This window comes from Chaetodon trifascialis, chromosome 17 (assembly GCF_039877785.1).
Source record: "Chaetodon trifascialis isolate fChaTrf1 chromosome 17, fChaTrf1.hap1, whole genome shotgun sequence".
Lineage (NCBI taxonomy): Eukaryota > Metazoa > Chordata > Actinopteri > Chaetodontiformes > Chaetodontidae > Chaetodon > Chaetodon trifascialis.
Genome location: NC_092072.1, coordinates 12,957,944 through 12,980,327, shown reverse-complemented (window position 1 = coordinate 12,980,327; position 22,384 = coordinate 12,957,944). Strand labels below are relative to the sequence as shown.

Genomic DNA, 22,384 nt, shown 5'->3' with positions numbered 1-22,384 from the left:
GGTACTTAAAGCGTGAGACTGCATGAGCTCCAGCAGTACTTCACGTGTTACCGCGCATGTCCTGCAGATGGCGCTGGACTTTCACTAACCAATCCGGCTGCACAGGAAGTACACCAGCACCAGTGAAATGTTTGCTAGTTAGCAGCAGGTTCGCAGGTCGGTCGTAGTTTCTTACTTTATAAATTGTTCCTGAATTTAGCCTTCTTTTTATGTTAATGGTGTTTCTTCGGGGGCACAGTGTGTCGATATCGCGACAATGTCGAGCAGGAAGCGAACAGGAGAGAAAGAGGAAAGACGAGACCACAAGAGACACAAGACATCCAAACAGGATTTCGAGAAACTCACAACACAGACGAAAAAAATCAACCAGAAGGTCCAAACACTGAAACACGTGGAGACATTGTGAGTAATGTTAGCGAGAACTTAAACTCTGTTTAATCTTGCAAACTTCTGCATGAATTATAAATGTAATCGACCAATTCTCTTTCCCTGCTAACGGTTAACGTTGGGTTTACGTGTGTTAGCTAGTTCTGGGAATGGCAGCTAGCTAAGTTTGAAATAGTTAAGAATAACGTCGGTATTATGTGTCTCTCATACAGCTATGAGAAACCTCCACCAGGATTAATTAAGGTAACGTTAGTCACACTAAAACACATCTAGTGGATGCCAAGAAGCTTCAAAGATTGCTATAGATTTAACATATATAGTTTTTACTGGAAGAAATGCTCAAAAGTGACAGTTGCTGTTGCAGGAGCACGAGGACAAACCAGAGGACTGTATCCCTGCTGAACCCGGAAATGAAGAGGCCAGGAACTTCCTGGCAAATGCCCCCACCAAAGGGCTGTGGATGCCTCTGGGAAAGGAGGTGAAGGTGATGCAGTGTGAGTACAGCATCACGAATTCAGCAAAATCACCTGGAGGGTTTTCAGTGAGACATATGTGAAATTTACTGTCAAATCAACAAAGACATAGACCTTGAGGAGAGGATGCTCGTCTTTTATGATCAGTCCCATGATACAGCCCCCTGTGACTTCTGTATGACTTTTTCATGAGTGTTGACCTTACAGTATGTTCTTGGATTTTTTTCAATTTCTGATCTTTGTTATTGTTCATACTGACCCCTCTCAATTTTCCTTTTTTTATGGTCAAAGCGCATGTCTAACTTTTTCTAGATCTGCAGTGTCTGCAAAATTAAATTCCCCCAAATTAGGAAAATTGGAGGACTTATTTCTGGTTTTGAATACAGATAAATGTGTGCTTTTCACTTTAAGTGTAGTTCTTATGCATCATCTCATACACCCACAGTTGTATTTATTCCCAATGATTATTATGATGAAAAAGCTTAAACTGTATCATCCGCTAAAGAAATAACAGCAGCACTTATAGTTCAAGAACTGTAGGTGGGAGTAAACCTCCACCATATGTGGGCACTCGGCAGCGGCCTTTATAAGTAATAGGTCCAACCTCCAGAACATAACAGTCAACACTAGGTCTGTTGTTTCTCTGACCAACATGAAGGGTTAGAGATAAATAATGGTACTGTCGAGACCACCTTCTGTCTTTATGGTCACACAAAGACTCATTATACTCAGTCTCCATTCATTCCTTCGTCCCACTCCTTGTCATGCTGTGTGAACAGCCAGGGACTTAGGGAGTCAGTGCACACACACACATACACACAGGCCTTGTCCGCAAGTTGACATTTGCTCTGCAGAATCTTGGAGAAAATGTTTCAGTATGTCATATTTTTAAAGGGACAGAGTGACGTCACAGCAAGTGATGTGAACATGAAGAAAACGATGGTGCACCGAACTGCTTTTGGAGGATAAACAGTATTTGTTTGGTCTCACTTTACCAAAGGTTTTGAGTTTTGACGACTTCTTCACATCCTTTCAGAGAGGCATGGATGATTTCTCATTTGTTCAAAGAGGTCTTTCTTCATTATGAGGCATATGTTTTACAACACATCACCACATGAGCAGGACTGTTTGAGTGCGTGACTCCAAGTTGCTTTTTTCTGCCTTTTTGAATTATACAAACAAAAGGAAAAAGAAATTCTTTACCTTTTTAAATGAGTGTATTCTTGGGACCTGTGTGCTCCTGAAACATATTATCAGGTTCTTCAAAATAATCTTAACTGAAAGTTCACTTGCTACCTTTTTCCAGAGCTTCCCAGAGCTGAAATGTAGTTGAACAGACAAGAAGGAGCCAGTAAGTGGATATTGAGTTGAGATTATTTTGTCAAACATTCCAATGTTCAAGAATGTAATGATCCTGCCCGTATTTGATCAGTTTTTTTTTATAGAGAATCTGATGTGATGTACACGTTAGCATTAGTTCATATTTGTTTCCTTTTCCGTAGGTTGGAGATGCAAACGCTATGGCCACAGGACTGGAGATAAGGAGTGTCCGTTCTTCATTAAAGGCAACCAGAAGCTGGAGCAGTTCAGGGTGGTGAGTTTGCTCGCTGCTTAGAACAAAACAAGCCCACGTATAGCCATTTAGAGACAATATCAAATAATAGTCTGCTGTTAAAGAATGCAGGCTGGGTTGTGGTGAGGTCAAGGGCCTGACAGAGACAAGTTTGTGTCTGAGACCTTCTGCTGAGGTTAACTACAGAGTCTGAACACATTTAGTTTACACTGAGGAACATGTGGGCAGCAGACTGCTTCGTGCAGCCTGCTTGTAATGGAACAATACCTACTGCAGCGACAGAAAGCCTCTGCAATGATTACCATAAATGCAACTGTATCATATTTTCCTACCTTGTATTGTCACAGGGAGGCTTTTAAAAAATGCTGACCTAACAGTAGAATCAGTACAATGGTTGGAATGTGAATGGCAGTAACTCTCATTGTGAGGAGGAATTATTTTTCTTCTCCTTTCTTCATAGTAGGTAATGGCAGATTGTGCCTTCTTCTTTTAGGCTCACGAAGACCCGATGTACGACATCATTCGGGAAAACAAAAGGAATGAAAAAGAAACCAGGTACGTGCATTTGTTTTTTGAGACGCGCATGTTGTTCTTGTCCTTAGCTGTAATTTCCCTGGGAAAGATTTTTTAAACAGCTCTGAGACAGTTAGGTCCAACTCTTGAGAAGCCGCAATTTTGACTGTTTCCATCCACAGAGTGAGACACTCAGATGACCTGGAAACTCTCTCATGGTGGCTGGTTCTCTGTGCCGCTTTCTAGCAAATAGCATTTGACACCAGGGTGTTTGAATTTGAGGTTTGCTTATTATGAAGGCTCACTGTAGGGGTGTGTGTGTCTGTGTGTGTGTACATGCAGAGCAGCAGTGTTGATTGTGTGTGTTTTTGCATGCATTACAAAAAGGTTATTCAAAGGCCAGTGGCGCTTTGAAGTCTCGGTTGCGTGTCTGTGCCACATTCATTTTGGCATCGTGTTTGAAAGGGAAGTGAAACAGTCCAGCCTCTCCCAGCTTTCCAATTGCATATACAGTATTGAGTCTCAAGTTGTCCTCGAGATGCTAGCCTCTTATCATGAGGCGAAATTGATGAAAACATTTCATGACAGAAATTTAGAAAGTAGCTAGTTATATTTGAAGTACCTACATCTATATTCATTGAAAGTTAATTTTCTTTTGCACTCATCCAAGGTTATGAAGATATTCCCAGTTGGAGATATGACTGGGACCCATTATTATCTGATCTGTGTTCCTCAAATGTCTCATCTAGCATGGCCCATCTAATCTTTGAGACTCTCTATCACTCCTATTTTCGTGTGTATTCCACAGATTTTGACATACATTATTTGTCTCATTTAAGGATGTTTTTTTAGAGAGTGTGTTCCTTCTTTTTTCACTGTTTTACATTGAATATGATGCATGATGGTCTGAAACGTTCTCTAGTGAACTTAGTGATGATAGTTTGCAGGAATTCTAACTTTTCTAACCTCTAGGTGAGGGAAGAGATTTATTTTTTAATTTAACTCTAAGTTATGAAGTGCTTTTATGATGGAGCACTAGAGGCATGCTTAAAGGAGTAGCGTGACTTTCCAAGCATTCAGGTGATCATTCTGCTCCGTGAGATCAAACCCACTATAACAATGCCTGATGGACACTTCACAAGAGTGTGTGAACCCTTTCTCAAAGAAACACTTTGATGGCTGAAAAGTTGACAGTTCCCAGACGTCTTCAAAAATTGCACAATGCTGATGCTGTCACGATCAGTGTGCCAGCTCACTTCTCTGAGCTAATTAAAGGGCATGTACTCCAGTGGCTTCCGATGCTGTGTGTCAAATATCTCTTTTTCCCTTCCTTTGTGTGTCATGGAGCAGTGTGGCGCTTCGTCCGTCACTGTGCAATATGTTGATGTTTTAATCTTCCCTACTGTCACCTGTAGTCTTCTGTGGTGTTTGTGCCATTCACCAGACACTGAAGTAACTAACGTTACTATTATCTTGTCTCCAGGCAGGTAAAAAACCAGCCAAAGTGTAGAAGTTCAATAAAATAGGTGTGCATTAATGATCGAACTATATTGATCTGACTTAAAGACTGTGAAAGTGCCCTGTTCAGTTAAGCAGAACTTGTTAGCACTAACATTGAACAAGTCTTCTGATGTCGAGCGTCGTATTTAGCGACAGGATGACCTCAGGCATGTCCCAGTGTCTTCTGAAAATCCTCCACACACCTGCAGTTTTAACTGGTACTTTGGCCTCTGTTAGCAATTTCTGGAAAATCGTAACACGAGTAGGCACTTGGCGAAGTCCACAGTCCGGACATGCCGCACTGTGTCTCGATCAAGGACACTTCAGGTGCTTGCCAACTCCGGGCATCCGAGTCTGCATCAGTCATGTATTCCTCCCAGGTCTTGACTATAATCCCCACCTCCTCTCCTCCCCGCCCTTCCTGTTTGCAGGATCCAGCAGCTGCAGCAGCTGCTCCAGGACACCACCTCCAATTCAGACAGCTCCTCCTCTTCCTCTTCCTCTTCCTCCTCCTCCTCCTCCGACCACCATCGCAGCAAGAAAAGGAAAAAGAGGAAGGACAGAAAGAAGAAAGACAAGAAGAAGAGAAAAAGGAAACGGAAGCACAAGTCCTCTAAAACCAGTGACTGCTCAGACTCAGACTGAGCGCTTGGAACATGCTGATGTGTGTACTACGTGCTTTAAGCGTAGGAAGAGACTGTGAATGAAGTAGCAGCAGTGGTAGATCTTCTGCAGTAGTGAAGTGTGTTCTGCCTGAGTATGAACTGCATTCTGGAGACCCTTTTAAGCCCTTTCTCTGCAGGTTGAAGGCCTACAACTGTAATTCCACTGCACGCGACTTCTCCCAGTCCTTTCAGTGTCTCCAGGGTGACAGCTTGCATTGGCATCCTCTCTGTTAGATCACACAGCGCAGGGTCGTAATGGAACAGCTCCTTAAGTAAGTGCATGTGTGTGTGCCTTGGTGCAAGTGTGTCAGAAAGCATTAGCTGCATGGGTAATGAATCTACAGTGATATGAAATGAGCCCCCTGGTGTAAGAGATCTTTTACTGGGTCTACTAAGATCGCATGTCAGCAAATACAGTGTGTTATTAAGAGATTGTATTTTCCACCATTTTTTTTTTTCTTTTTTGTTAACCGGGCCATCTCGCTGCTTTTAAATACTTTGATTGTAGAGTTGTTAAACGCAGAGAGGTGGGGGGAAAAAAAGTTCAAATTAAATGTTGGAGTACAGCTAGAATTTGTCTTCCACATAAGCCTGAATGTTTGAACGCTTGTGACTGCACATAAATATTTGAATTATTTGAGGTTGGAATATGCTTATTTGCTCTGAAAGAAAAAAAAAGCCACAGAGCTGGGGAAAGAATGTATGTGAATGTGCTCCCTTATGCGGAGGAAAAACTGGCTCTTTCTCTCCAGTGTTTGCCCGGCTCTAGCAAAAACAAAGATGTTAATATCAATCTTGGCCTTGACTTAATGTGTGACATTTTTTCACGTCGATGACGACTTACCGCTTTGTGGGCGGTGCGGTGAATTCCACACGCAGAAATCAGATCATTAAAAGGACTCGACGCCGTGCAGCCTTGACCTTCCCGAGAAGAAGAACATTTTTCTTTTCATCTTGTCCTGCCGGCAGCGTGAGGACACTTCAGAGCGTGTTTCTCAAAAATCATTTCACAGTCCGTAGCCTGCACAGCGCAGAGCGACCCTCCCTCTCTGCGGAACCGCCAACGTCTCATCAAACCGCGTTCTCGCCCAGCAGAACCGCGTCAGGCCAGCAGTTCCCCCGTAGCCACTTCACACAAGACGCAGAGGAAGTCCGGGGCCGCTTTCTCCTTCATGAGCAGCACATTTTGAAGAGGATTCCCTGTGGAAATGAACTTGAAACATTCCCCCTTCCTAATGACCCTGATAGAGACACAATTACAGTAGACCTACGGGGAACAAGCAAACTAGATTTCCATTTAGATTTGTGTCTTAGGCTTTCCGAGTAACTCAAATGCTGTAGGGAGTCAGTGTGTTTATGAGAAATTACAGTTCCATCAAAGAGTGTCAGATTATACGGCCATGAGAGTATTTTAGCTGCTGATTGAGAGCTTAGTTATTCTCTAATATTCTGTCTGCGGCAGCTCTGTCCATCCCTTTTCTGGCACTTCAGCCAATAAGCTACGATAAATCAGCTTCATTGAAACAGTCTGTTCCACGTTGACTTTTCTGTCTCTCTCTGAGTACAATGAATCTCCCAGATGAGATTCAGTCACAGGCTGCTCAGGGGGAGGTTGTGCCACGTAGAGAGAGTCTGGTCAGCGGAGAGTCTTTATTGAAGCACTCTGTCTTCTTGGACAAGGGACAGGTCAGATTGAGTGCCAGGCCAGGCTCACTGTGCAGAGTGCGATAGAGGCCCAACATATTTGCAGAAAACTAGATAATTAAATCTTTATGACTGGAGCACTGCACTTAACTCTTTAACTCAGGGTTTGTGCGATATCAACTTCACACCAGATGTGCAGAGGTTCAGCCGGCAGTTGTGAAGCAAGGTGCGTTCAGAGTCGAGTGAGTTACGCAAGAAGGTAGAAGTGACAACTGAGGTCCAAGCATACAGGGAAATAATCCCAGGCTTACCTTGTAAGAGGCAAAACAAGAGTGACTCTGCATTTTATTGGATGCAGAGGCACATTGCACTGCATTGTGAGTCTGCACTTTTTATTGAATGCACCATGCAGTACTTTTAAACCATATGGGCTGGCTCAAGCCCACCCCCCTGCCTCTTCGCTGTCTCAGATAAAAAGATTACATCTCCTGTGAGCCATCTGATGTAGTGTGGACCGCTTTAAGGCTGAAGTCGGAGATGCGGAAGTCACCGTAACTTAATGATGGGAACAGAATCGAGGGAAATAGAAAGGTTTTGCTCGCCTATGTTCCCTCATCTGGAAAAACAAAAGTGGTGAATTTATTTATGTACCAGTGTTTGACTCAACTCTGTATGTAATCCTTAACAGATACCTGAACGCACTTGTGTCCTGCAACACTAGATCGTCGTCACACTGAGTCAAATAATCTGTTTGCGTTCTGCTATTTTTGGATCAGACCCCCTCGCCCTCACATCCCTTGTGCGCAGTCAGGTTCACAGTTTAGTAGAGGACGCAGGCTGTCATTTAAAAGGTTAGAGACCTGCATCCTGTGTTTTTTTTTTTTTTTACAGAAAGATAGAGAGATTTCAGCTGGGTGTGTCGCTCCAGATTATTTATCAGGGCGGACGGGGCTCCTGCACTAATCCCGCTCCTGCTGAGTGGAGACAAGGATGAGCTGCTGGACTGTCTGCTGTACACTGCTCTCTCTCGTTATTACTCAAAACACACACACTCTGAGTTTAATATCAGATGCAGTCTGTAATCACTGACAAAATTAAAGGGAAGTGGCCTCCTGTGGCTCAGTGCTGCTGAGCTCTGGGACATGGTCCTATGTCCTGACCTGTGCAATGCCATCCACTGCTGAGCCATATCAAAAAGGTTCGTAACACAATGTAACATTAGAAGGTCATAATCCCACCCTCCAAACAGCTCTGTGTGCACATGTGGAGACCAGAGAGCGTTCAATAACCATGAATTATTGAAACCATTGTTCCTGTTTGCCCTCCTCTCCTGCCTGCATGACTTTGTGTCCCATCGTGGAGGGAGAAGACGTCTTTAATTGTTTGTTTATTCAGATGCAGTTTGTCCTAAATCCGCTTTATTCACTAGACTACATTTGTTTAGACAGTGTAAGCATGGCTGCTGTCCACTAGGGGAGTTCAGGGAAATCAAAAAAATCAAATCAAAATCAAAGTTAAGCTATTTTGCATTTGCTGTGTACATTAGCACGGTTAACTCATGTTTAACCTTTCTTGAAACCTTCATCTTAATCTGCTCAGTGCTGTATTAAATGGCGCTTAGATTTTAGCTTTGTTAGTTTATTAATTAGTTTAACATGTAAGAAAAAATAACCAAGCTGTAACTTCCAGGACTTCATTTCTCATCAGTGTAATCTCATTTATCCTTACTTTTTCTTTTGCCCTGTGTTTAGCAGATTTTGTCTAAATGCTATTTTATGTCAAACTTCTTTAAATTGTCCTGTTCTTGAAAGGGACTATAAAAATGTGACATTGCCTAGCCTGAATCCTAAACATCCGAGAGAATAGAACAGCTTTTAAATTAATAAAATATTTAATTGCTGATGTGAGTCGACATTAAACAAGCATAAAAAAACAAACAAACAAACAAAAAACACCTAAAAACACACTTTTGTCCTCACAATCAACCGCAAAGTGTCAGCGTGTTTCTTCTCCATGAGCACAGGTTGAACATCAGGGGCGGAGTGACGTCACTCACACCTGTTTCTGATTGGAGGAAATTTTGAATTATAACTTAAAAAAAATGTAACTTCTTTGCTTATTAATCTCAGTTTATGGAAATCAGACCTGCGGAGCTGTGTCAAATGCTGCTGCCATCTTTACATTTAATTATCAGGGAAAAGGAAACTTTTGTTTGTTTTTGTTTGTCAACTCATTACAGAGCTGCTAAAATAAAAGCAGCTACTGACGACTTTTTTTTTTTTTTTTCCCTTTGAATTAAATCTGGCTGAATGTCCGCATCCCCTCGTCAAAGCGGGGAGCCGCTGAGCTGCAGCTCCGCTCCTGTGCATCCTCTGTCTGGTATCATCGAGGCAGCCAGCAGACGGCAGAAGAAAAGAGGAAGTGGAAACATCAGCACTATCTCTACAGCAGAGGAGAGAGAGAGGGAGAAAACACCAGTGAGTGACACGCACACACACTCACAACACACACACTAACTCCGGACATCAGCGGAAGAAGTGTCCTCGCCTCGTCAGGTTTGTCACAGCTTTGTTTTGTCGCGGACGCGGCGCTGCTCAGCGGCATTTTGGCTTCACTTGTTTGGCGTTTTGTGCTTCGCGTTGACGCCTCGGCGAGCGCTTCTGGCTCCGTTGCGTTGTAGCGAGATAATGTTGTGCTTCTTCTTTGCCTGCTCTCTCTTTCCGTCTCTCCCTGTCTGTCTTTTCACTTCTGTCAAGTGGCCTTAGCGGCTTTGGGCGCTGTTCTTTCTTATTGACATGCGTGTGTGATGGAAGCGTCGCCGCCGCTCCGCGTTCGCGCGCACGCTGAGAGACACATTGAGCTGCAGTGAATATGAAACTGCCTCTGAATTCATTCTGCGTGTCGCATGTGTGTGTTTTCAGTTCTGTGGTGGGAAACAAGTGCGTGTTAGAAAGCTGCAAGTTGTGTGTTTTGCAGCAGCTCCTCAGAGAAGAAGTCGAGGCTGCAGCCGCGGCTGCTCCGCGGCTTGTGTGTTCAGTGCATGCTGTTCGCTTGATGCCCCCCCAAAAAGAAAAGTGGTGCGTTTACAAATGCCTCCGCTTTCACCCCCCTCACTGCTAATTAAAGAGCTCTTTTAATGGTGTGCGGTGTGTAACTCCAGCCCAGCATGCTGGCCGCACCGTGGGCCTGTGATTAGGAGAGAGAAGCCTGGGCAGCAAATGCGGTGTTGGAGCTCCTGTACTCTCCTTCTGGAGATGAGAGGGAAAGATAACAGGATGGCTCAGAATCTGGCAGTCTCTGAAAGAGTTCATCCACTTATCCGAGGTCTACAACTTATAGTACCTCCCCTCTTTGCATCCCAAAAGTTTTCCTGCAATCACTAATTCATGTGACATTTTCCCCCCAAAGTTTTGTGGCTTGTGAGGCCTTAAAACAAACCCTGCGACCCCTGAACACTGATTACAGATTAGGGCTGCACCTAACCATTATTTCATGGCTAATTGATTGTTCAGTCTACGTATGCCTGTCACAGTTTCCCATAGCCCAAAGTGATGGCTTCAAATGTCTTATGTTTATTCATCTTATTTTGTATTTTGTTCAGTCCAAAACCCAAAGCCTCTTCATTTACTATCATAGGCATCCAAGAAAAGCAGCAAATTCTGACATTTGAGAACTATTTAACTTTCTTTTGATCACTGCATGTCTGCATGTGTCTTTGGGTGTTTTTTTCTCTTCTTCTTCAGGGATTTAATAATTCATAATGTTTCTCTGCCTTGTCGTCCTGATAGCTGCTGCACTAACCCTCAGAAATAGTGTGCAGCTGCTGATTCTCAGGTGTGGAACCGCTGCATTAGACCGCTGTTTGAAAACATTCTGCCCTCGGTGGCCCCCTCTTTTAAAAGGTTTTGTTTTTATTCCAACGGAAACCCAGAAATATTAAAACTGTCGATCAGCGATTCTCAACCAGGGATGTTTCTGCAGTTACCAGAGGGTACAAGAAGAGATTGTGGAGTAGCTCAACTAATTTAAAGAAATAAATTGTCTCTTGGAGGAAAATAAACATGAAAATAGGTGTACAAATTGGTGTGATGCTGAATTTAAGTGTATTTATTGCCACAATAACCTAATAGCTATGGCAGAACCAACTTCCCACTAACCACTTGGGTCAATTCATGCTGCAGTTGAGAGAATATGAAACCTAGTTAGCAAAAAGCACAAAAGTCATAAAAGTTTAATATCAACTTGAGCAAACATACTGTAAAACAAAGACCAAGGGCACACATAGACAGTTCCAGGATTACTGTTTTCTTGAGCCTGTCTGATGAGGCTGTGCTATGCCTTCGGTCCCACAGTGGTCCTCCAAAGGCCTCTGGTCATCCAAAGACCCGCTTTGAGATCCGCTGCTCTGCTCTTCCTCAGTGATTAACCATAATAGACTGCAACAGCATTGGACTGTGGCGGCACACAGCGTGCCACAGCTCTCTCCCCCTCGCATCAGTTGTGGTGCAAACCAGAGGCTACGCTGCCGTCCTCTCTTGGTCCCTCCGGCCCTCCAGGCGGCTTCTGATAGAGTGAGAGCCCATTTACATGCCCTGTTAGCCACCGAAGATGTCCCAGTTGTGATGGAGCCGCACGCATGCCGGCGTTATCGTGTCAGCTCGACAATAAACGCAGGCAAACACAGCTCAGATACACGTGTGCAGCCGTGTCGCACACACAGAGGCAGCCCTTAAGAGCTTGACGAGGAGACATGTAGGGGGTGGCAGTTTTTGTTTCAGGTGCCATTCTGGGAGTATCAGCGAAGCAGAAAGTCAGAGGTTATTGTCTGGTTGGCGAAGTTGTTCTTTTTTGTGCTATTTGATGTGAAATCTGACTTTCTACTTAGTTACACGGAGAGATTCCATGTTGCATTGTGAGGTTTTGGCCTATATGTGCACCCTGTGTGTGCAGCTGTGGTGGACAGCGGGTTGGAAATTGATGCTTGGTTTTAGATTCAGGTCTGGCACAGCTTTGAGCAGTCAAGGAACGCAGTTTTCAACAGACCACTAACTAAAGCGCGCTCTCCCATTAAACCGGTATGTGAAGTTTGGTGTGCGCTCAGCTTTGGCCGGTAGCTGTCCAGTTCGGAGCTGAAGCGTGCCAGAAGCTTTATATTACAGCTTTACAGCCACCTGAGGGACCTATATGTCAAAAGGAATGCACACACACATGCAAAAACAAGTTTTATTAGCCACAGCAAACCTCCATTTCTTGTTAGCTGGCTCGCCCAGATAAATATTTCTTTATCCCTGCAGGGTCTTAAAAATCACCGATTGAAATGGAGTGTTGCAACACAAGCGTGAATGTAAAGTGAGACGGTAAAATACGGCAGCCTTGACTTGCGCCATAAGTCATAAGCCGAATAAACGGATGGAATTAAACTTGAGCGCTTTGGTGTTTTGTTTTAAATAGTGAAACCTAATCCAGGAAATCAGATTAGTGCAAAGAGGCAGAGACGGAGTACTTTTTGGCAGAGGATGGGTGCCTGCCCTCCTTATTGAGTTGCATCACAAACGAGATCCTGGTGTGCATCTGTTTGACACTGCCTACCGTTTGGCATCCTCTCACCACCTCCTGAGGTGCAACCTTGCCAGATTCTGAGCTGCGTTTCTCGCCTGTCAGAGCACCCCACCCCCACCCCCCACCCCACCCCCTCCCTCTTGCAGCTTGTTATCTTTCTCTCATTAGCTTACTCGCTTTCTCACACACGCTACGTTACCGTCTCGCTCATTGTGGCTTCTCTCTATCCCCCATCTCTTGCACTTTCTTCTCTTCTGCTCGCTCTCACATTGCAGCACAGCTCCCTCATCTACTTTCTCACTCTCTGTTGTTGCTCCCTGAGGGAAATGGAGGTATGTAAATTGTTTTCTCCTTGATGGATGCACGGACTGCTATCTGTCCATCTTAATGAACCTGTTTCCCCCTTTTTTTCCTCCTAAAAGCTCAGGACTGCGGCATTAACGCGACACCAAAAACTTCAGGGCCCAAAGTTTCCTGTCATCTCCCTGTCGTTTTTTTAATGTCTTTTTGTGGTAAAAACCACTGAGAATGTCTAAAGAAAAAACTGCTTTAATGCGCTAGTATCCTTGGTTGCAGTGCACACTGGTGCGCCTGTGCTTCAGCAGCTTGAGGTTAGATTAATTTGCAGTTCCAAATGAGATGAATGTTGCCTTGCATAATTGCTCCCTGTGGTATGAAGTTAATTAAAACAGCAGGTAGGTACTGAAGGTGCAATGGGAAGGTGCCAGACAGCCAGACAGACATAGGTGGGTGAGGAGAGATCTCATAGGCACTGCTGCCATGTTCTGCTCTTTAGTTTACTGATTGTAGCCTCGGGCTGAATTCAGAGCCAGGCGACTCTTTGATTTGTGCAGAAATGCAATAAACAAGAGATGCTGATGGAAAAGCTTGTTTTGAAATTGTTTTATGACGAACTGTGATCTCTTAGGGGTTGTGTAAGGGAACGCACTCATGGATGTGTATTGATCTATTACCCCGCGCTTCTATAACTGTGTATGTTTTGTCCCCGGGGCACGGTCCGTCCATTCTTAGAGTATGCATCAGTTTAAGCGGAGAGCATCCGCAGGGTGTTTTTCAGTCCGAGTCTAGACTTCGTGAGGAGCGAAGCAGCCCTAGATGACCCAGAAAGCGATCTGGTTCCCTCTGCGTGCTCGCTCTGCCCGCTGCATTCCAGCTGTGGTGCTGCCGCAGAGCTCTGTAAATATTAGGTGAGAGGTTAGCCAGCTCTCTTGCTCCGTGTGTGTGTTTGTGGTATTTAGCATCTCACGGCTAAGAGCCTCTCAGCCTCTGAGCCTACTGACCCAGTATAAATGGTTAGTCTCTCTGTCTAGCTAGTATATCCCCACTCCAGCTGTGTGAGTGTCTTGAACTGACTTTACATTTTTGAGTTGGGTGCTTTGTAAGGATTGCCCAGTTGAGAGCAGGTGTTAGAGTCTATATACAGCTGTTCTAGAAGGATTGTGTGTATGTGTCAGTGGTGTTAACATCACACAGTGTATGATTTATGGCGTGTGTGCACATGTGCTGCAGATTTTCAGTGCTGCGTTAGTTTTTATTTTTCTCCAAGGCTGCCTGCGTCATTTTCAAAGTATGTTTCAGTATGACCCAGGTGCTAAACACAGATTTTCTTCAGCTGTAACCTAATTATAGCTGTGAGTTTGTGTGCGCGTGCGTGCGTGCGTGTGTGTGTGTGTGTCTCAGCCCTGTAGGTGGTGTGTAATAGTCTGGGTCATTGCTTGATCTGTGTTTGCTGTTCATGCATGGATGGTTGCTGTCACGCTGCCCTGGCTGTCCATCACTCCATCCGTCCATTTTTACACCACTGCATCTTGTGATCCATGAGTTCATCCATCCATACATCCGCTTGCCTTTTTTATTCTTTCTCCCTCTCCGTGAAAATATGATCGGGTCATCTACCAATGCTTAATCAGCTGCATACATGGATCATTGTGAAGTCCCTCTTTGATTTCAATAGCTTTTCAATTGCAGATATGTGTGTGTGAATTCCTTCAGACCCACAATTGTCTTCAGTGAGTGTGAGTCAGTGGAGGTGTCCTGGTTTTGCTGCCCTTCTCTCCCCAAACTGTTCATTTGACTTTTGGTATCTACAGAAATGTTGACCCCATTAGTTCGTGGATGTTTGTGTCTGATGTGGTAATGAGTTTCCTGTTTGATGTTAGATCTGCAGTGGATCTGTTTACACAGTCACACTGTGGGGACTCAACTTCCTTATGGGGACAAAACACAACTCCCCGTAATGTAACTCATTACATTTTCAGGTGAGGTCTTGGGTTAAGGTTAGGGTTATGCAGGCAGTGGTTATGGTAAGTCTCCAGGAAATTTAAATATTGATAAATGTGTTTGTGTGTGTTGATCACTGCTGCAGTGTTATTTGTACTTTTTCACACTGTGTACCGAACAGAAACTTTATGAACTGTGGGTGTGAGCCACACAGTAACTTTCACCCAAATGTCTCAGATTATAAGGGCAGGCTGAAGGTGTCATGGCGTCATGTCCCCTGGAGCTTATGCTTTTTTTTTTTTTTTTCATGCTTGCTTGCTGGGAAATACATTTCAAATGCCACAGCTTTTGTTGTGTTTTAGCAGCACAGAAAAGACCTGCACATCTGCAGCAGTGTACTGTGTATAGACGTGAAAAAGCATGGAACAGCCAATCAAAGAAATTAGATCCACTGCTCTGCTTCACTTACATTAAAGTAACCGACTAGAGTGAAGTGCACATTAGCAGGCTCCATCATATTAAAGGAACTCACAGTTTATGGCGCTTTCATTTTAACTTCATCTGAAAACTGATGTAAACTCTCCAGGGTCTTTGGCATGACTTGGGCTGTACAACTGCATATGTGGAAAAAGTGGTTTAAAGCCTTTTGTGATTCCAGGGGGAGGTGGTCTGAAAAACTGACTCAAGTGATGTCACTTGAGTCGGTGTTGGTTGGGTCTGAAAACTACGAGTTTGAAAATTAAATAATGGGTGTGTAGTTAGAAAGAAGTGAGCTTACCAGACCTCTGCAGCCTGCTCTTCATCTCTGCTTGAGGCTTGCGATTGGCATAACACACCTGACTCTCCATCTGAACCGTCAGCGGCAGATTGTCATCTCCGCTCCGGTGCATTGTGGGCCAGTGAAGGTTTAGGGGCCTTTAACTTCTTGTACTCTGTGTCAGGCTGAGCAGTTGTAGAGAAGAAAGCAAAGTGCTTAGTGAAGTCCTGATGAGTCTTCAAGGGTTCAGAGCTGCCCTGCTGCAAAACTGGCAAGTGCTTGAGGGCTCCCTGGCTGACTTTTGGAGGCCTTTCTGTGAAATGCTGCAGAATCTGCTTGAAGGAATTACCCACATTTCATAATGCCTTTATGTTAAAAATGTGCATGACAAAGAATTTAAATTGAAAACCCAAGAGCAACATGCTTATCCTATTAAAACCGGTCACGTTGCTTGTTTTCGTCAAATTGACAAGACAACCTTGATAAAACGAGTAGCGAACACACACATCAGGCCACAGAAGTGCCTCAGTGTTAATTTAATCCTTGATGGGTTGGTGCTCAAGGGCGGACACTGGGACTGGCACCATGGTCACTTCTATCTGTCAAGCCCAGTATCACATACAGTAAACCACTACAAAGACACAGAGGAGGGGGAGATTAAAGGAAGCTTTTTTCCAAGTAAAGGTCTGACTGATCTGATCTGCATCTCTGTGTGTATACATAGATGTTTGTTGTTGTGTGTGTTGGGAGCTATGAGTCACTATGTTGAAGCCACGGTCCAAACTGAGGACAGCCCGATGTCGTCCCTCTGTGTCTCACAGGCGCACACACAACCCTGAGCTTGTCAACGCCGTTCTTTGATGACAGTGGACAGCGCACACGGATGACTGGAGGTTCAGTGAGGTGGACCGGAAATAAAACTAGCCTGTTGTTTTGCTGGATGTGAAGGAGTAACACTGTTTCTTGGAAACCTTTCTAAACTTGTTTGTTTCTTATGTTACCCTCACATTATTGCCAGTGTGCTCTCCCTGTCTGTCTTCTCCTCGTTTTCTTGCACTCTGTGTCTTCTCTTGGACGATTCCGGGGTCCCAATGTTCTTAAATTTATTGATTGGTTAGAAAACGGCTCGCTTAAGACTTCATTTATTCCTTGCAGTGACTGGAAGGGAAGCAGAAATACAGCACAGTATATGCTCAGAAGACTCTGGTGAGATGTGAGTGTGTGTGTGTGTGTGTGTGTGTGTGTGTGTGTGTGTGTGTGTGTGTGTGTGTGTGTGTTTGTGTGTGTGTGTGTGTGTGCGCTTTGATGGTGTCGCTGCCTTGCAATGTTTCACTACAAAAACACCTTTTTAGATAGTAGTTCCCTTTGGTACTTTCCCCACTTGTTTGCTTATACCTGGAGCAAGCTTGTTCATTTCAAGTTATTATTATGTTCAGAGGACTTGAGAGTCGACTGAAGAGAGAGATGCAATTGTCAGACAGTAGCTGCTGCTGCGCACTGTTAAATAAGAAGTCCCAAGGATGACCAGATATAAAACCACAACAGCAACTCTGAAATGAAGATTGAAATGCGAGGCTATTTTCAAAATCACAATGACTGGTTGGAAATGAGGACTATTGTGCGGCAAAGGCAGGAGGGGTGCCGTATCATTGCCACTTAAGATCTCACAACACAATAACACGAAGCCAAACGTGTTGCATAATTAACGTATGGGTTGCGATTAAGGACTTGAACCCATTCTGTCATGACGGGGGCCTCTGCAACGTCAAGGTGCAGCACCAGTGTTTTCCATTAGTCTCGTCGAGGCTTCCTCTGGAGAGAGCAGACTGAGGAGGAGTGGAGGGCCTCTCATAGCATGCCAAGGTCACCGGCTCGCCCATTCTCTCTGGCTGGGGAACTGCAAGGATTGGATGCAAGATGTGTTGCTTTATGTCGGGGCTGCCTCCGGGTGTCTGAATAGATCACAACACAGGAAACAAGACAATCTGATATCCCTCTGTCTTCCTCGTACTTTTGTTCCCAGACTCTTCATCATGTGTTCCCCCGTAAGACTTCAGTAGCCATCATGTATCATTCATGTATTGTTTTTGTGTTGCGTACTCATTTGTTTACCACTGTTTCTGCCTCCTCTCCAGCCTTCACTGTTATGTTCTCACCAGAGCTTTACGCTCTAAACAAGAGCATATACATATTGTACAGTTCCTGGTCCTCGCTGCCCACACATTGACCAGCTGCAGCAGCTGTGCTCAAAAGGGCATTTGGAATAGATCGACCTGCACAAGGCTCCAGCGGTCGTTCGTCCTGCTGCTACTTTGAGCTCAGTAGCAGCCTGAAGTGAGTTTCTGTGGCTCCAACCAGCCAACAGAAACAAGCCATAATCACCCTCACACCCTGACGCTGCCTTTCATCACAAGTTGGCAACAAGGGAATGTGATCTGAGGCCGGGCAACTTATCTGGAAAACAACCCCTGCACGAAGAAGACTTCTTCGGCGGGCTGGTTGCCTTATCAGATATGTCAGACATGTATAGCACTGACTCCAAAAAGTTGGGACACTGTAAAATGTAAATAAAAACAGAATGCAATCATTTGCAACTCATCCCAAGCTCATGTAGTAATATCCTCTCTACAACCATGTGTTCACAAAGAGGTGAACCTCGCTCCATCCTCGCTCGTGAATGACTGAGCCTGTCCAGGATGCCCCTTTCATACCCAATCATGATACTCTCACCTGTTGCCAATGAACCTGTTTACCTGTGGAATGTTCCAAACAGGTGGGCATTCCACTACTCTCCAAGTCTTTGGTTGCTCCTGTCCCAACATGTTTTAAACATGCTGCTGCATCAAACTCAGAATAAGCAGATATTTATAAAAAGCATTGAAACATTACTTCATTATCATTATCATTTACACAACCTTCATTTGTCTCTTTTCTTCCCATGTAGTGCGTTACTGTTGTGAAAACACCCCTAGGACAACCGGTTGTCCTTATCAGTGTTTCTGCTTCTTGTTATTCCTGCCCAGTTATGTTGTTGTGTCTATAGACACAGGTTTTCTCTGCCATCTGAGAACAAGCATCAAGCAGTGCTTTGTTGTCTCTCAGACTCGTAGCATTGTGTTGAGCTCGGCTTCTGTTGCTGTTTGTGGCCTAAGCGGATTCCCCATCTGTAAACCACCTGCCTTACCCCATGTCACCCTGGCTGGTCTGCGCTGGCCAGTGTTTTCCTCTGGATGTTATGCATTGTCACTGTGCCTGCCCCTTATCTTATTCCCACCGATGTTAAAAACTGAAGAATAACACGGTGCAGCTCAGCTCAGCTGGGCTCAGGCTGGCTCTCTATTGAGAGAAGAGAGGTATTGTAATGGCGGACTAGCTGGGTTTAATGTTGCCTTCAGGGCTTGTTGCTGTGTCTGTTCTTTTGTTGTCTGGAGGCGAAGCTTAACACACTGTGTTTGTATTTTTGTGCGTGTGTGTGTCCAACTTGTGCGGCTGTGCTTTCCAGCCCAGACAGGGCCGTGGAAGAAAGGCACAGGAAATACCAAAGGCATTTTTACAATAACTGGAGAGCTACCGGATGCACAACATTCTCGAGACATGTGGTGAAAGTTTCTTGCATACACAGCAGCAGGTTTCAGAAGTAGATTTTAGTGCAAATGAACATGCCTGTCCTGACCTGAAGGTGGAAGGTGAGCCACTTCCTGCCAACATCTGCATGTGAAACGATCCATTTCCTGTTGACAGAAAGTGTGAAGAGGAAGGTCAAGACGTGCAGGCGCAACCCAGTGTAATGCGGTTTGTCGTTAATGCTCTTCAGCATCAATTACAGGCCAGGGTGACAAGTGAAACATGTCCTGTCTGATGTCAGTTTCCATGTACTCATTGAGTAGATGTATGGGGGGCTGCTATGCAGCGATTACATCATCCAATGACATCGTACCCACAGCAATGAAAGCCTGGCCTGAGGAATGCCCTCCACTTGTGTTTTTCTTTCCCTCTTTCTTCCCCCCACTTTCTCTGTCCCTCTCTTCTCTGTTTCACATAAATGTGGGTTACATGCAGTTAACCCATAAAAGGCAAAAATGAAGTTCTTTGAATCCTGTGCCCCAATCCATAAATAGCTCAACTTCAGCCTCATTTAAACTCCTGTTGCAGCCTCTATCCCACAAGCAGAGCCCCCACCCACAGTTTTACTATAACTTGACAATAATAAGGCAGCCACTTGCAAACCCCGAATGAATGGCTTCGTAGGACTCGGGTTAGGCACACAGGAGGGATGAAAGTGTTTCAGCAGTGGTCAGTCACCACACTTCAAGGGTGGAGGCCCAGCTGGCACCGACACTGGCTCGTGACTGACCAGGCAGGCCAGGCAGGAGGCTGTCGCTGGGTAAACATAGGGAGGAGAGGGCATGGGTGTAGCATATGGTTAAAAAAAAAAAAGACGTGGGGGATAAATAAATAATGGAAAGGCTGTGGACAGAGGGAGGGTGAGGGCAGAGTTTAGGGGTTAGCAAATTAATGGGTGAGCCCAGAGATTGGCCACGGGGCATCTGTCAGGAGAGGGGAGGGCTTTGTGGTGAAAGGGTGTGGCATGCACGAAGTGGAGGCTGGGCAAAGCGTCTCAGTGGGCAGGACAATAACAAGCATCTGTGAGGCAGTACTCCAGAAGACAAGATTTAAATGGAAAATATTTAGAAAATCAGCCCCAGTGTACTCTTTGTTGCAAGCGTGAGCTCATGTGTTGTGGCTGTGTGCAGCGGTGTGATACTGATGAGCCGTTGGTGGTGACGATGAATTACACTGGGCCTCTAACAGTGCAGTTAGTCAGTCAGTCAGTATGGCGGATAGGCAAAGAGCACCCAGCAGGGAGGAAGAGTGTGTTTTGGTGAAGCCAGCCCCCCCGAAGCCACCCAAGACGTGCGTACCGGGTGGGGTGTGTTTTGCGTGTGTGTGTAAGTGTGGAATTAATGGTAGCTTGATGTATAGCCACAGCTGGGGTGGGGTGGTGGAGGGGCTGTGGGAGGGGACGGAGAGACAGCTGGCAGAGCAAAGGGTGAGCGTAACGAGGAGTGAGTGTGACAGCCACAGTGACTCCTTTGTTCCCACTCACTTGTGCCAGTCACAGTGAGTAGATGGCTGATCTGTGAAGTGACTGAATCCTTTCACTGCACCTAGGCCAGATACACAGTGTAGCTTTACACTAGCCCTCCTCACCGTGTTTGTGCGTGTGTGTAACTCTGTACCAGAGCCGGCAACAACAGCTAGAGATTTCCACAAGAGAGGCCATAACGATCTTCCATAATGTCAGTGCTCCTGTAGAGCGCTTATTACACTCGTGATGATAGTCATCAGCTGCTAACATAATTGTAGCGCCAGCAACACTGAACAGTTGCCTGTTCACTATATGCTTAGGTAATGAGTGCTGTTGAGGGCCCGTGTTCTCTCCTGAGTTATGGTTTAATAAGAGGAGTAATTTTTGCTCCGGCTGGGAGGAGTGCAGTATGTGTGCAGCAGTCCTGTGTGGCTTCTGGAGGAAACGATGCTGCCGTGTGCGTTGGGTTTATCGAAGTGCAAGGTCACTCGAGACAGGTTACTCCACCTTTCTTTTATTAAACCTGTCTGGCGTGTGTGCGCGTGTGTGCGTGTGTGCGTGTGTGCGTGTGTGTGTGTGTGTGTGTGTGTGTGTGTGTGTGTGTGTGTGTGTGTGTGTGTGTGTGTGTGTGTGTGTGTGTGTGTGTGTGTGTGTGTGTGTGTGTGTGTGTGTGTGTGTGTGTGTGTGGCATTTGTCTTTCCCAGCACGTTAATTTTCACTCTTCAGAATGCCAGTGGCCTTTAAATAATAGACCAATGGATGGGGGATGTACTCTGTAGCTTATTCCTCTCTAGTATTAAAAGGTGCTCTTTTTCTCTGAAAGCTCGACAGCATCCACTCTCTTACCACTATTCAGCTTTCCAGTGTTTTTTTTTTTTTTTTTTTTTTAGGAGTTCAATAAGCCTTCTCTACGCCTGACTACTTCTTCTGAGCATCTGAACCATTTAGTTCAAGTAGGACAAGTAAAAATAGCCACAAATCAATCCCAAATGTTCTCGGGCTCTTTGCACATCTCGATCTAGGCTAGGACAACCCAACAGGGGATAGAGTGACACGAAATTCAAAGCTGGGCAGAGTGACTGGCAGACTGGCGCTTTAGAGGAGGGCGTGTTCATTAAAAATGTGACTGGTGGCAGTGATTCGGGCCTTGACACACTTTAAAAGCCATTAAAGAGGCAGTGGCGGATTATGGTTTGTTGAGTTATGATGATGATATGACCTTTTGGTTATTACATGCTTCAGTAGAGGTGGTAATCCTCTGAGCTATTGAATTTAGCTAAGTGGAGACCATGTTTCCATTAAGAGATGTATATGACGTGTGCAACACTGCAGCAGCAGTTCATGGCAGGCTGAATAATCAATAGCGCAATAATGTCACGTACTGTAAGGGCTGTGCGATCCCGCAAGAGAGATGGTAGGAAATCCTGCAGGACTAAGGCGAGCAAAGAGCAATGATACATCTTTTTATGCAGGGGGTGTTCATACCATTGCTTTTTTTATTCTTTTTTTTTTTTCACATCAACTACAAGCACATTAAACTAGCCAACCTTCTGAAAACCATTGTTTAAGAATAATCGCCCATTTTGTCCATAAAATAAATCAGAATTTATCTTTATGGTGAAAATACTCTCAAATCTGCACCAGTATTTTTGTATTTATAGTGTTAAAAGGAAAGCAGGCTGCGTCTAAAGAAGCGTGAGCAACCTGCAGTATCAAAACTCTTAGCATCAGCTCACTTTAGCAATATGTTAGTACTACAAGGTGGCCCAGACACTGAGATGAATGTTGCTTGAGACCTAATATTAATTATTAAATTGATCAAACTGATTTCTGTTTATACTTTTATGGCATCTCATTCTGTCATGAAAACAATTCTGCAGTGTTTGCAGGATGCAACATCAGAACAAGCATCAAAGCAAGCGCTCCTCATTTCTCCCTAATGAAAAAACTCTCTTAAATCTCATGACAAGCTTTGCACAGCCA

At 44.8% G+C, this 22,384-nt stretch overlaps 2 protein-coding genes across 8 annotated transcripts in view; both read left to right on the top strand.

The window, feature by feature from the left end:
* The first annotated feature begins 99 nt into the window (after positions 1-99).
* On the top strand, positions 100-5,904 carry rp9 (RP9 pre-mRNA splicing factor). Its single transcript, XM_070984416.1, has 7 exons — positions 100-156; positions 239-402; positions 600-630; positions 752-881; positions 2,363-2,454; positions 2,927-2,988; positions 4,878-5,904. Exons 2-7 carry the CDS (start codon positions 257-259, stop codon positions 5,089-5,091), a joined length of 675 nt encoding a protein of 224 aa, XP_070840517.1. The 5' UTR covers positions 100-156; positions 239-256; the 3' UTR covers positions 5,092-5,904.
* A 3,143-nt stretch (positions 5,905-9,047) lies between these two features.
* The window catches only part of elmo1 (engulfment and cell motility 1 (ced-12 homolog, C. elegans)), a 106,060-nt gene continuing 92,723 nt past the window's right edge, over positions 9,048-22,384 (top strand). For 2 of the 7 annotated variants that reach the window (XM_070984406.1, XM_070984401.1), the window contains exon 1: positions 9,185-9,310. The gene's annotated coding sequence lies outside the window, so the exon portion shown is untranslated. Of the gene's footprint in view, positions 9,311-22,384 lie in introns of all 7 variants that reach the window. The other 5 variants (XM_070984408.1, XM_070984402.1, XM_070984410.1 and 2 more) reach the window with 5 other exon arrangements.

Bases quoted from the DNA above. Each gene is read 5' to 3' on its own strand.
- rp9 (XM_070984416.1), top strand. From the start codon at position 257: ATGTCGAGCAGGAAGCGAACAGGAGAGAAAGAGGAAAGACGAGACCAC. The intron at 882-2,362 runs GTGAGTACAGCA...CCTTTTCCGTAG, and splicing joins GGAGGTGAAGGTGATGCAGT to GTTGGAGATGCAAACGCTAT. The intron at 2,989-4,877 runs GTACGTGCATTT...TCCTGTTTGCAG, and splicing joins AGGAATGAAAAAGAAACCAG to GATCCAGCAGCTGCAGCAGC.